This window comes from Phoca vitulina, unplaced genomic scaffold (genome assembly GCF_004348235.1).
Source record: "Phoca vitulina isolate PV1807 unplaced genomic scaffold, GSC_HSeal_1.0 scaffold20, whole genome shotgun sequence".
In the NCBI taxonomy this organism is placed as follows: Eukaryota; Metazoa; Chordata; class Mammalia; order Carnivora; family Phocidae; genus Phoca; species Phoca vitulina.
The window spans coordinates 39,804,527-39,817,917 of NW_022589723.1; the positions used below are offsets into that span (position 1 = coordinate 39,804,527).

The 13,391-nt window shown below is 43.0% G+C and overlaps 1 protein-coding gene across 2 annotated transcripts in view; it reads right to left on the minus strand.

Annotated features, from left to right (window-relative positions):
• Positions 1 to 247: 247 nt before the first annotated feature.
• The window catches only part of PTPN9 (protein tyrosine phosphatase non-receptor type 9), a 75,850-nt gene continuing 62,706 nt past the window's right edge, over positions 248 to 13,391 (minus strand). For both annotated transcript variants that reach the window (XM_032418094.1, XM_032418093.1), the window contains 5 exons: positions 9,214 to 9,280; positions 4,733 to 4,811; positions 3,576 to 3,726; positions 2,950 to 3,157; positions 248 to 2,138 (listed from right to left, as the gene is read on the minus strand). In XM_032418094.1, coding sequence (XP_032273985.1) covers positions 1,924 to 2,138; positions 2,950 to 3,157; positions 3,576 to 3,726; positions 4,733 to 4,811; positions 9,214 to 9,280 — 720 coding nt within the window. In that variant the 3' untranslated portion in view covers positions 248 to 1,923. The remainder of the gene's footprint in view (positions 2,139 to 2,949; positions 3,158 to 3,575; positions 3,727 to 4,732; positions 4,812 to 9,213; positions 9,281 to 13,391) is intronic.

Below are 13,391 nucleotides of genomic sequence, written 5' to 3' on the forward strand. Positions count from 1 at the left end.
GGTAATGGGGGAGGAAAGCAACCAAGCACAGAGATTGGCACCCAGCAAGCACTCGACTGGTGGTTCCCTTTGCCTGCCCACAGCTAGGGCTATGGCCTATGGATAAAGTAGATGGCTCTGAGAACTGAAAGTCTCAGATACCCAGGCCTTGGGTCCCACCCTGCCTCCCCATCCCTCCCAGACCAGCTCTTGGACCCCTTTCTCACCTTCCCAAGCCCAGACTGCTACTAAATTGATGAAGCTAAAAGGGTTTGATCATGTCGGTATATTTATATGTAAATACAAAACTGTATCGCTATAAGATATTGAATATGAACATTTACAATTATTTTCTGAATCTGACTCAGTCCATTGATGTTAAATACAAAATGAAAAGATTGTAAAAATAAGAATATATACATTCAAAGAGCTTATTACAGTATAAAAGTATTGAGGTCTGATCAGCTGCCAACCTCATCTGGGATGGGAGGTTTACGGGTTCCTAGGATTTTCTTGCGAATGTGGAGTGCTGGGGACTCTTTGATTCCATCCCTGGCACATCAGGCTGGGCAGGCTGGGAGCAGACAGGGACAGGATGGGTGAATAGGGGTAAACAGTGATTGCAGGCAACTGCCCTACCCAGCCAGGGGTTAAGCTTTTTATTGACACAGAGCCCACCCAGCCTGAGCTCCAGGGTCTGGCAGGCTGCTAGGAAGGAAGAGATGGGCATTTAAGTGGACAGGGCCAAGTTGCATAAGGAAAGGAACTTTCTAGCAAAAGAAAAAGGGGCCCCAGTTCATTCTCCCAAGGAGGGATTCTCATAGTAGTTTCCTTTCTCTCTCACACCTGGGCTCCCTCTCTTTTCTTCTAAGACTTCGTACCAATTGTTCTTGGCTCTGACTGCTCATCTTTACTCCCAGACCCCAAGCCCCAAGGGACAGAGAGAGGAAAGAGGGGTCTGGAATCACAGTGGAGGTCTATTCCCCAAATTGGCAAAGTAAACAGAGTAAAATCATTAGATAAGGGCAATTCATGCTAAGTTAAACCAGTGTCACCACAAATCAGAATTCTTGGCTCCAGTATTCTGGAAAGAGGTAAGTCCTTATGTAAGAATGAGGGCCTGTGGCAGGAGCATGAGGAGCGGATGTGTGTGTGTGTCCTCTTCCACCACTCTGCAGTCTGATAACAAGGGATGTGATCCCCAGCCCCAGCTAGTCCAGGATAAACAGTTGGGTCCAAGAAGCAAAGAGTCCTGAACTGCAACACGGAGCCCCAGGAAAGTCTACAAAGGAGTATCTCTGTGTATATGTATTTATAGAATACGACCATATTATCACATACAATATATATTATATACACACGTACATATGGACCCATACATGTAAGTGCGCGCGCACATGCGCGCATGCACACACACACACACACACACACACACAGAATGACAGAAAAGACTGGAATACACGCCCTAGGTATAAACGTGCTTGGCACTCGGGACGTTCTCTAGAGTATGTAACTTGGTCAAGCTCTCTGGGAAGGAAGGTGGATGCTCACCAAACCTCCCCATCAAATCCTAGCAAAGGGAAGGAATGGAAAAGAGACCTCAAGAAGGAGAATGGCATTGGGAAAGGGGGGAGGGAGTTTCCTTCCCCACTTACCTCGGGGCCCCTGGCAAAAACCGATAGCCACAATTTGGTTTTAATAAGGCACAGTTCGATAGCAGGTGCTAGGAATTAAGAACACATTGCTGCTGGCCCTTTCTAGTGGCAATTTCACCACATCTATCTAGCCAAAGGGAAAGGCTGCCTTGCGTGCACGAGTGCGCCAGGAGACATGAGGAAGAGGTTGGTCCATTGCTTCAGCATAACTGATGGCAACCTATAGGCTCAGCGGTGTCCAGGGTAGTTTAAGGAAGGCTGGCCAGCATGTGGGAGGATCGTGGGACAGTTACTGACCCTCCATGGCCAGGAGATTGTGACTGGAGGGCACCATGCCCTCCCTCTCTGCGAACTCCAGGATTGCCTTGTAGCAAAAATAGTACTGCTCAGGGGTCTGGATGCTGAAGGCCCTCTGGGTCCTCATGCGGGACACCGTCTGGAACACATTAAGGGTGCCAAGCTCCTCCAGCTGTGCCAGGCAGATGTCCAGTGAGCAGAAGGTACCTGAAGGAAGGAAAGAAGTAGTCATACCTGCTCTATCTCTCCTCTGTCCCTCCCTCTACCAAATGACCCAGGCAGGTTGGATGAATGAATTCAAAGGCAAGGTGCCTTATGGTAGGTGGCCAGGTGGCCTTAGGCCTGAAAGGATTCAAGGAGGAGGTCAATTTGGAGTGTTGGGAGTCCAGAGAAATGAGAAGGCCTCTTGTCTCCTAAGACAGTACTGGAGGTAACAGGAAGAGAAGGTGGGAAGGTGACATAGAAGAACTGCCTGTCTTAGACAAGACAGAATGACAGCATTCCCACACCTGGGCCCTAATTTTCAGAGACTCCACAATTCTTCCACAGAGACCTAACAGAAACTTATTCTTCCTGACTTTCTCCCAAAGGGAACTCTGAACTAAAAAGACCAGCAGTCCCTGCAATGCACATCCCTTAAGGTAAAAGCTGCTAACTAGCTCCAGAATGAGAGCACAGCTCAGGGTGGGGATCTCCTTAGGGAGGGGGATGAGAAGGAAGCAACAGCCCAGCTGAGCTCTCCGGAACATCCAGGTGACAGTGATGGGGTCAGAAGATAATCATGCTGATGGGATGTATAAAGCATCAACCCCCAGGGGCCCTGGCCCCTGAAGTGTATATTTTGGCCAGCGCAGCTGACGCTAGGGATACCAAAGGACATTAAAGAGGAATTTTTCATGGCAATTTGCTACCAATGAATCAAACTCTCCCAAACTGTCAACTAAGAGCTTTGTTATTTCTCCCCCATCCTTATTGTCTCTGGATGCTCTGAGGGCTGCTGCACCATCAGGTACATTACCTGTCCTGCCAATGCCCGCACTGCAGTGGACGACAATGGGTGGCTCAGGGCACTGCCCTTTGGAGCGCGCTCCCATACTGCTGACAGCCAGCCTCTGCTGGTTCCTGACCACTCTCAAGAAGTCGATGAGAGAAGCTGCCGAGGAAGGGACACCATAATCTGGCCAGCTCAGGAACTGAAAGTGGGTCACCTGGCGTTTCTGCCGCTCCTTGGATGAGAAAAGAAGCAAAAGTTAATGAGGTCATTTCTGCTTGCCCCTGACTACATTTGGCTTTTCTAGATTCTCAATCCCCTGGTATCCTCACCAAGGTTCCTGCCTACCACCCTCAACTTTCTCCACAGTTGCTTCTCTACAAACCCAAAGGACAGGTTAAATGTCTGGAGAGGATAGAATTCCCTACACAGGACCCAGATTTCTTGTAAGTTTTATTCCTAAGTAATATCACTGTTGCATTGAGACAATATGGCTATATTGGCTCTGAGCTGAATATCCACATCCTGTTCCCAGAAAAATGAAAGTAACTTATAAGCTACCTGGATTCCTGCCTATTCCATTTGGAGATTTTCTTTACAGTGAAAGTTCTCCCCCAGCTTAAAAACAGTGAGAAAATAAAATCAGGATTTACCTCTATGTTGTGAATTTCTAGCGTTGTTTTCTTATAATGGTTCATGTTCTCCACGCCTAGATTGGTCACCGTGAGGAAGCCAAATCTGATCCGAGAGTCTCTTTCTAATGGCCAGTACTGGCCACACTTTCTCCTGCCGCCTTCCTCAAAGCTGAAGACAGCAGAGAGCAAGGTAAGCCTTCCATCCTTCCTCTCCATAGTAGTAAGCTATGATCTGCTGTACCCCTAGCAGCAATGTCATCTCTTGCATTGCTTCTAACTTATACCTTTGTTTCTTGGCAGAAAAGGTGGGAAACCTTCATTCTAAACAGATGTAACAACAGCTAAAGTTTCTGCATGTACTCATTTAGCAGACATTTATTGGGTGCCTGTTACACCATTTGGCACCTATCCTGATACCTCTTGCTACTCCTCACATATCCAGGATAAACACTTGGTGAACAAAAAAAGACAGCAGAGAAACTATGGTGGGCCAGACTGAACTCTCTGCCCTATATCTCAGCCACTGTTCATTCTCTTCCCCAGTAAGGGCCCTCGGCTGAGAGGAGTGGGAAAGCCACACGTTTTTCTCCTCATCTGAAATAGGTTCTAATTATCATAATGATAACGATGATACTAATGAATTTGTAATTCCTCAAGTTTTGGCAGATATGTAGACCAAAATTTCAAAAGGACTCCTTTCATCCAGAGCTTCCTGCCTGACCAACTATGTTTCATCTCTCTTTTTGTAGTTCTCTTATAGGTGGAAATATGAATGAGCAGAAAAACTGTCCAAAGCGGTAGGGAAGGGGAGCTGGTAATTCAGAAGCCAAGAAGACAGCTGCCCTTTGGAAGTAGGGAGCAGATTAAAAGTGAATTGCCCCGCGTTCCCCACACTTCCTTAGTGGATAAGGCCAGGACCTCGGAGTAGCCTGTAACTGGCACAGGGTCACCAGAGCCAAGGATTAAAACTTTGACAAGTTAGATCTATCAATCTCCACCATATCCTGGCTATGTTAATTCTGGGTCAACTAAGAAAAAGCTAAAACATCTCAAACTCTTTGCCATGGCTTTCCTAATCCTCATTGTTCTATGACCTAAACTCCCATCTTGAATCCCCCCATGCTTGGGAACAGGGTGGGGGCAGAGTGCAGAGGGAGGAAAGGGGAAGAACTCACCGGGTAGTCATGACAATCACCAGGACTTTTTGCTCCCATACCATGAGCCAGAAATCACGGTAAGTATTCTCCAAAGGGCCTGGAATGGAAGGATAAGACAAGGAACATTACCCTGGGAAGCCCTTCTTTCCTCCTCAGGCATTTCTGGTTTTGTCCCCAGCTAATAACTCCAAAGCACAGATGCTGGCTCCCTGCTCTTCTCACTGCATCCCTGCTATTCAGGGTGGTCCTTGAACCACCAGCTCTAGCATTGTATGAGAGAGTATTAGAAATGTGCAATCTGCATTTTAAGAAGATCCCAGGTGAAGTTGTAGATAAGTTACCAGTTTGAGAAATACTGTTACGTACCTTCTCAAGAGCCTTACCATCAGGGCTTGAGCTGGCACATCCAGACAGTGTCAACTGTGTACACGCCTCTAGCTGTTTTCATCTCCCTAAAGCCTTATAATCATCAGTAGCCTACTAAACCACTCCCCTTCCATGTCCCATCATGGGTCTCCTCAGACCCAACATGCTTGCCATTCAATCTCTTCCTTCAAAATTAGCCTTCTCTCTCTACTTTCCCATCTCTGTTCAAAAAAGTATTGGCATTCTTAAAAAGTTGGAGTCAACTCTGACTTATCCATTTCCTTTATCTTCCAGAAGCAATCACCAAGTCCTAGAAATTTTTTTGCCTTTGGATTGTTTTTGGTTTTTATCATGCCCTCCCGACCCAACTTCACTGCCACAAGGACCACATCATCTTTTGTCTGAGTTACTGTAATACCATTTTGGTTTATTTTTCTGAATAGGACTCCTTCCCTTCCAGTCTATTCTGGACACCCCTGCCAGCTGAATCTTTCTAGAAACTTGCTTCATCACAGGGGCACCTGGGTGGCTCAGATGGTTAAGCATCGACTCTTGATTTTGGCTCAGGTCATGATCTCAGGGTTGTGAGATCAAGCCCTATTGGGCTCCACACTCATTGGGCTCCACACTGAGTGTGGAGCCGCTTAAGAGTCTCTCTTTCCCTCTCCTTCTGCCCCTCCCCTGCTCGCACTTTCTCCGTCTCTCTCTAAAAAAATAAATTAAATTAAATTAAAAAATAAAAACTTGCTTCATCACAATATAGACAGCTCTTGATGGCATAGCTGGATCAAAACAGCTTAACCATTTAATGTATGTGGTCTTACATCAGTCACTTTACTTTGTGAGAATGAATCATGTCTCAACAAACATGGTGCTGAGGGTAAGAGCCACATTGTCAAGTTCTCCTTTTAGAGTTAGAACCTTCACAGGGCTGGGCACTCAGGGGAAACTTTGAAGACACCTGTGGGCCACCAACTCCCTTTTAAGCAAGGAAGTAACAACTTGGGATAATTCCATGTACTTTCCCAGTCCTTTTTCCTCTGCTTTTAGGGAAGAAGGGCAGTATCAAGGGTTGATTTTGTCCTGGAAGTCTGCTGGTTTTACTACCGTTTTTGCTAAAGCCTTTTAGCAGCATTAATGTTTTATGATACCAGAATTCCCTCTTGGCAGAAGTGGACACTGCCAAAAGCATGTGAGGTCTTGGAAGCAAGCTAAATGTCTATCAAGAGAGAGTTGTTAAATTATGGCATATCCCCGATTTAAGTATTCCATAAAGGTGATGTTGTAAGATCTGTTATTTTTGCTCTGGAAAGGTATTCACGAGATACCATCAAATGAACAAAGGAGTAACATATAGAAAGAACCCATCTTGTTAGATATTTTATATGTCTGTATCTATTTGTTTGCACGGAAAACAGTTTGGAAGGAAATGCTACAGAATGTTAACATTATCTCTGGGTCTTAGGGTTATGAGTGAATTTCATTTCCATCTTCTAAATCTCCTACAATGCACTTACATTACCATAGTATGTATGTGAAGAAGATAGTAAGAACTCCCGTTCCCCATCTCTGACCCCAGCCTTGTCCACATCCTACGACCCTGCACCACAGCAGCAATCATATGCTTTATTTTCCACACTCAAATCACTGGCAAAAATGGTTTTCCCAATCAGAGCACCTGACCACCCAGGTACCACTCAGACTCAGGCTTCGCAAAGAGGGGTCATAATATCTTCCAAGGCATAAGAGAGATTTAGAAGGGAAAGCTGCACCTCCCAGATTACTCTTTAACAGTGAACTTTTCTGAAGAACTCAAGTCAGTGGTTTATGCTGACATGGGTGAAACAATCCTCTGACTTGGCTTGTGAGGACTTTTGAATCAAACAGACATACTTTCAAATCCTGGCTCTGCCACTTACTGTGTGATCCAACATCGCCTAACCTCTTCAGTTTGTTCATGGGTTAATAAACCTTCCTTGCAGAGTCTCTGTAATAATTAGATGAAGATTATATACCTGATATATAATAGATATTCTCAATAGATAACAGATATTATTAGTAGAAATAGTATTATTAATAAGAATCAAAATACTGAATATAGCCAAGAAAGTTAGCCAGGCAAATCAAATCAGCCTTCTCCACATCACAGAACCCCCATCTTCCAGTCCTAAGAGAGTACTGATGCTGTCTAAAGGTGATCTGTGCTTGACTCAAAATATCTCTTTCATACTCTTAGGGGAGTTTCTTCTGGATAGGGCCTTCAAAGCCACCCTAAAGAATCAAATTCCCGCAACTCTGAGTAGTAGCTTTGCCTTCTAAACCTGGAGAAGGAAGCATTCTGGGGTACCCTCGAGCCAATCCTTACCCTCCATAAGCCCAATCTGCCAACGCCATCCTCCTCAACAAAGCCCCTACTCTCAGGCAGATCATGTCATATTGTATATGCCAAAAATTTTTCCTGATAACTCTCATTTCTTCTTAGGGTCTTAAAAGGACTCTTCTAGGAGGGAGTGGTCCCTCCTAGGAGAAAAATATAAACCTGTGACCATCAGACCAATTAACAATATATCAACAATCCACTTTTTTCTCCTTCATTTTATTTTGAAAAATTTGAAACCAACGAAAAGTTGGAAGACTACTACTACATACTCATAAATTCTTTAGCTTGAAAGCTATCATTTTTAGCTATTATTTCAACATTTATTTCTATCTATAAATACACACACTTTTTATTTTGTAACTATTTAAAAGTTAGTTCCAGAAATTATGACATTTCGGGGCTCCTGGGTGGCTCAGTTGGTTAAGTGTCTGCCTTCAGCTCAGGTCATGATCTCAGGGTCCTGGGATCGAGCCCCACATCGGGCTCTCAGCTCAGCGGGGAGCCTGCTTTCCCCTCTCTCTCTGCCTACCTCTATGCCTACTTGTGATCTCTGTCAAATAAATAAATAAATAAATAAAATCTTAAAAAAAAAAAGAAAGAAATTATGACATCTATTCCTAAATACTTGGGCACATATTTAGAAGAACAAGGACTTTCTCCTACAGAACAATACCATTATCGCACTGAAACAATTAAACACTGATACAATAATATTATCTAATATACAGTCCCCAATTATCCCAAGTTTGTCATTAACAGTTTTCTTCTCTAAACTGAAGTTCCAATAATGGGCACATGCCTTTGGTTACCATGTCTCTTTAGTCTCCTTTAATCTGCAATAGTTCCCTGCTTTTGTTTTTCTTGGCATTAACTTTGAAGAGTCTAAGCCAGTTTTCTAATAGTATGTCCCACCATCTGGATTTGTCTGGTTTACTTTTCATGATTAGATTCAGACTTAAAAACTGGCAACAAACAATAAAGGTTATGTTATATAGTTCTCACTATATCACAACAGAGGCATGATATCTGTCTATTATTGGTGATACTAAGTTTGATCACTTGCTAAAGAGGTATTTGCCAGATCTCTTGCTGGCCATGCTCTGCAATGGTCAAAGGGCCTAAAGCCCATAGGGTGCCCTCTTATGTCCTCCTGTGTTCTGATCTCTCCCCACCCTCTTTGAAGGCAACTTGGTATTCTCCTTGAGATGGCCGAGGCCAGATCAGGAGGACTACTGGAACCCACAGGAACATTCGTAGAAACTCTTATCTGAAATCTTCACTGTCAGACCTAGTATAGACTATCCATATCAGAAGACTGCTGGGTACTCTCTGATGGTACAGGAACCAGCAAAAGTCCCTTAGGACAGCAACACCCTTTCATAGACTGGACTCAGTCTCTGAGAAGCTCCACTGCCACTTCTGGCCTCCTACTGGACATAAAGAGCATCTCACTGGCCAATGAGTTCTGATGTCCCATTCCCCTGGGTTGGCAATGCATAGTCCAAAAACTTGTAGTAGTGTTGTATGTTCAAATCTCCAGTTTATCTCCACGCAGCAAGTTTCCACGCATATCTGGTACAGAAACTCTATACCTCTCCTTTGCCTTCTCAATAACACCCAAGCTTTATGAAACGCCAGGATTTAGTGGCCACAACATCACCTCAAGTTACCTTCAAAAACTATGCAATCATCTGGTGCAAGAGATCATAGGTAGATGACATAAAACCAACTTGTAAGGAGCACCCTAACTTACCTTGTGTACCAATGTAAGCATTCTTCTGCTTGTAGCCATCCATGAAACTGGCATTGATGTAATCTGTCTAATGATAAAAAGGAAATATCATTGCAGCTGTGTGGAATACACCATTTGGGTGGGAAAATTATGTACTAGGTAAATAAAACCCAAGGTGTAGATATTCTTTTCCTGTCAGACAGACAGTGAGGAGCAAAAGCATCAGTTCAAAGCTTTGTTTCTACAAATGTTACTGGAACAACTGGATATCCACATGCAGGAAAAAAAAAATCAAGCTGGCCTGTTCTTCACACTAAACACAAAAACTGACTCAAAATGGATCAGAGACCTAATGTTAAGAATTAAAATTATAAAACTCCTAGAAGAAAATGTAGGATTAAATCTTTGTGACCTTGGGTTAGGTAAAGCCTTTTTAGATATGACACCAAAAGTACAAGCAGTAAAAGAAAAAACAGGTTCGTTGAACTACATTAAAATGAAAAACTTCTGTGCTTCAAAGGACACCATCAAGAAAGTAAAACCACCTACAGAATGCACATATTTGATAAGGGACTTATATCTAGAATATATAAAGAACTCTCACAATTCAACAGTAAAAAGAAAACCCAATTTTAAAATGGGCAAAGGGGGTCGCCTGGGTGGCTCTGTCATTTACTCGCCTGACTCTTGATCTCAGCTCAGGTCATGATCTCAGGGTCATGAGTTCAAGCCGTACGTTGAGCTCCATGCTGGGCATGAAGCCTACTTAAAAAATAATAATAATAACTAAAAATAAAACGGGCAAAGGATCAGAATAGACATTTCTCCAAAGAAGATATACAAATGGCCAATAAACTCATGAAAACACGCTCAACATCATTAGCCACCAGGGAATGCAAATTAAAACCATAATGAGGGGCGCCTGGGTCGAGCGTCTGACTCTTGTTCTTGGCTCAGGTCTTGCTCTCACTGTTGTGAGTTCGAGCCCCATGTTGAGCTCTGCTCTGGTCATGGAGCCTACTTAAAAAAAAAAAAAGTGAAAAGTCAAAACCATGATGAGATACAACTTCATACCCATTAGGATAGCTACAGGTACAAGATGGATAATAACAAATGTTGGCAAAGATGTGAAAAAACTGGAACCCTCATATACCCCTAGTGGGAATGTAAAATGGTGCACTCATGTTGGAAAACAGTCTGGCAGTTCTTCAAAAGGTTAAACACAAAGTTACCATATGACCCAGCAATTCCACTCCTGAGGGAAACGAAAACATATGTCCATAGAAAAACTTACACACAAATATTCATAACAGCATTTTTTATAATAGCCAAAAATGGATACAACTCAAATGGTATTCACCTGCTGAATGGGTAAGTAAAGGTGGCATATCCATACAATGGAATATTATTTAGCAATAAAATGGAGTGAAGTACTGACACATGCTACAACATGGATGAACCTTGCAAACATGCTAAGTGAAAGAAGCCAGACACAAAAGCTATATATTGTATGATTCCATTTATATGAAATGTCCAAAATAGGCAAATCCATAGAGACAGAAAGTACACAGACTGGGAGAAAATGGGGTGTGACTGCCAAGTGTATGGAGTTTCTTTTTCAGGTGATAAAAATGTTCTAAAGTTGATTGTAGTGGTGGTTGCCCAACTCTGTGAATATATTAAAAAACACTGAATTAGGGGCACTTGGGTGGCTCAGTCAGTTAAGCGTCCAACTCTTGCTTTCAGCTCAGGTCATGATCTCATAGGTCAAGAGATGAGCCCCACTTTGGGCTCCATGCTCAGGAAGGAATCTGTGGGAGAGTCTCTCCCTCTGCCCCTCCTCCCACTTGCAAGCGCCTGTGCTCTCTCTCAAAATCAATCAATCTTTTAAAAAAAGGACAAAAACCAGACCACTGAATTATATGCTTTATTTTTTTAAGATTTTATTTATTTATTAGAGAGAGAGAGAGAAAATGTGCATGTGAATGGGGGGAAAGGCAGAGGGAGAAGGAGAGACAGAATCTCAAGCAGAACCACCTCCTCCCCCCACCAAGTGCAAACCCAGATATGGGGCTCAATCCAAGGACCCTGAGATCATGACCTGAGCCGAAATCAAGAGTCAGACACTCAACCAACTAAGCCACCCAAGGCACCCCTATATACTTTAAATGGATAAATTGTATGATATGTGAATTACATCTCGATAAAGCTGTTATTTACCGAAAAAGGAGCCCATTAAGAGTTGCAGCACTGGTTCAAAACCAAATGGGAGGCAAGCCAAGCACCCTGAGCAGGAACATCCTGTCCATGCTGCCACACACAAAAGGCAAAGTGTGACTGGAGAAGGAAGAAAGCTATACCTCATATCTAGCACCATCAACAGCATGGGCCAAACACGCAGGCTCCTTTACTACCTGAATTAACACAAAGCAACAGCCAGACAAATTCAGAAAGGTCTCAATGAACAGCTCCTGACTCATTCTCTTCTGGGGTCCTTCTCTCATCTCCTCGTGTCCTCAGTCTTTTTTCAACATCATTAGCTATCAGGGAAATTAAACAGGATTTTAATTTTATTATTTTTATTATACCTTCTCACAAGATCTCTGCCAACATCCTTGCTGATAATCCAAGCTGGTAAGAGAGAAACACAGATGCAGCTACAGTGTCAAGTCATAGTATAACTAGCTGAGAGTACCTAGCAGGTACTATGAACAGCAGAGGGTGTGGAGGGGAATAGAAGGACAAAAGACAAAAAGTTTCCATGTCAGACTAGAGAAAACTCATACTTGACTCCACTCTAGGGAGGTCAGAGTGACTCAAACCTGCAGGACCCAGGCAAGAAGGCATAGAAAAATATAAAGGATTTACCTGGTACATGCCAGTCGACACTATTCTGTAAGTAATGTACAAGCTGTTACTCTTGGAACTACCTTCATGCTTTGAAAAGAAATACACTTCTTTAATGGAGACATACTATTTCTTTATAAATAAGGATACCAGCTTTCAGTATCCTTGTCTCTGAGAGCACTGGGAATTAAAATCAGCAATTTCAGAAGAATCATCAGAAATTAAAACTGAAAATGACCTCAGAGATAAAGTATAGATTTGGGGGCAAACTGAAATAGCAGAGAGAATCAAACCAAGTACACTATGTTATGGGCCATATTCAATAGAAACTGTGACTAATAGCTTTATAATTCCAGGAGCAAATCTGGTGAACAATTCACTAATAAACCTGAATCCACCATTTATTGTGGAAATAAAGCTTCTGCCAGTGTTTGCAGTAATGAAAGGAATTTAATTCAAGTGATGATCTTTAATTATAGGATGACTAGAATAGTCTGCTGGTACACTGGGATTCACTCATTCCTTCACAAATAATTTACTGAAGGTGTGATATGTACTGTTCTAGGTACTGGAGACACAGCAGTCAAGAAGACAGATAAATACAGCTGACTCCAGAGCCCCAACTTAACCATTATACACCACTCCTTAAGAGCGTATACTTGATGATCTCAGTAATAGTGATCAACTTACCTTAAGTCAGCCAGACTCTGAGCTAATGGTCCTGCAGGAACACCCTTTTTTTTTTTTTTTTTAAAGATTTTATTTATTTATTTGACAGAGAGAGAGAGACAGTGAGAGAGGGAACACAAACAGGAGGAGTGGGAGAGGCAGAAGCAGGCTCCCCGCTGAGCAGGCAGCCCTGGATCATGACCTGAGCCGAAGGCAGAAGCTTAACAACTGAGCCACCCAGATGCCCCAGGAAGACCCTTTTGTAAGGGTCCTGGACAGGGCTATAAATGCAGTTTACACATGATCTTAGCCAAAAGGCCGAGGGTCGATTGAATTCAGTTTATGTACTTGAAAAGGTAGGGTCAAAAGAGATTAAAACCATGATCCTAGGGTCCCGATCCACGTATCATATATACCCAAATACAAGGCAACAATTTTCTCAAAAATTATCCCCCAGAAAAAAGAGAGGGGATGTAACAAGTCCCTATAATGTGTGTCATGTTAAAGGGGCACTATTTAAATTCCTTTACTTTGAACAACAGCCTCAATCAATACTGTTTTTTTTTTAAGATTTTATTTATTTATTTGACAAAGAAAGCGAGAGAGCACAAGCAGGGGGCGGGGCAGAGGGAGAGAGAGAAAAGCAGACTTCCCACTGAGCAGGGAGCCCAATGCGGGGCTTG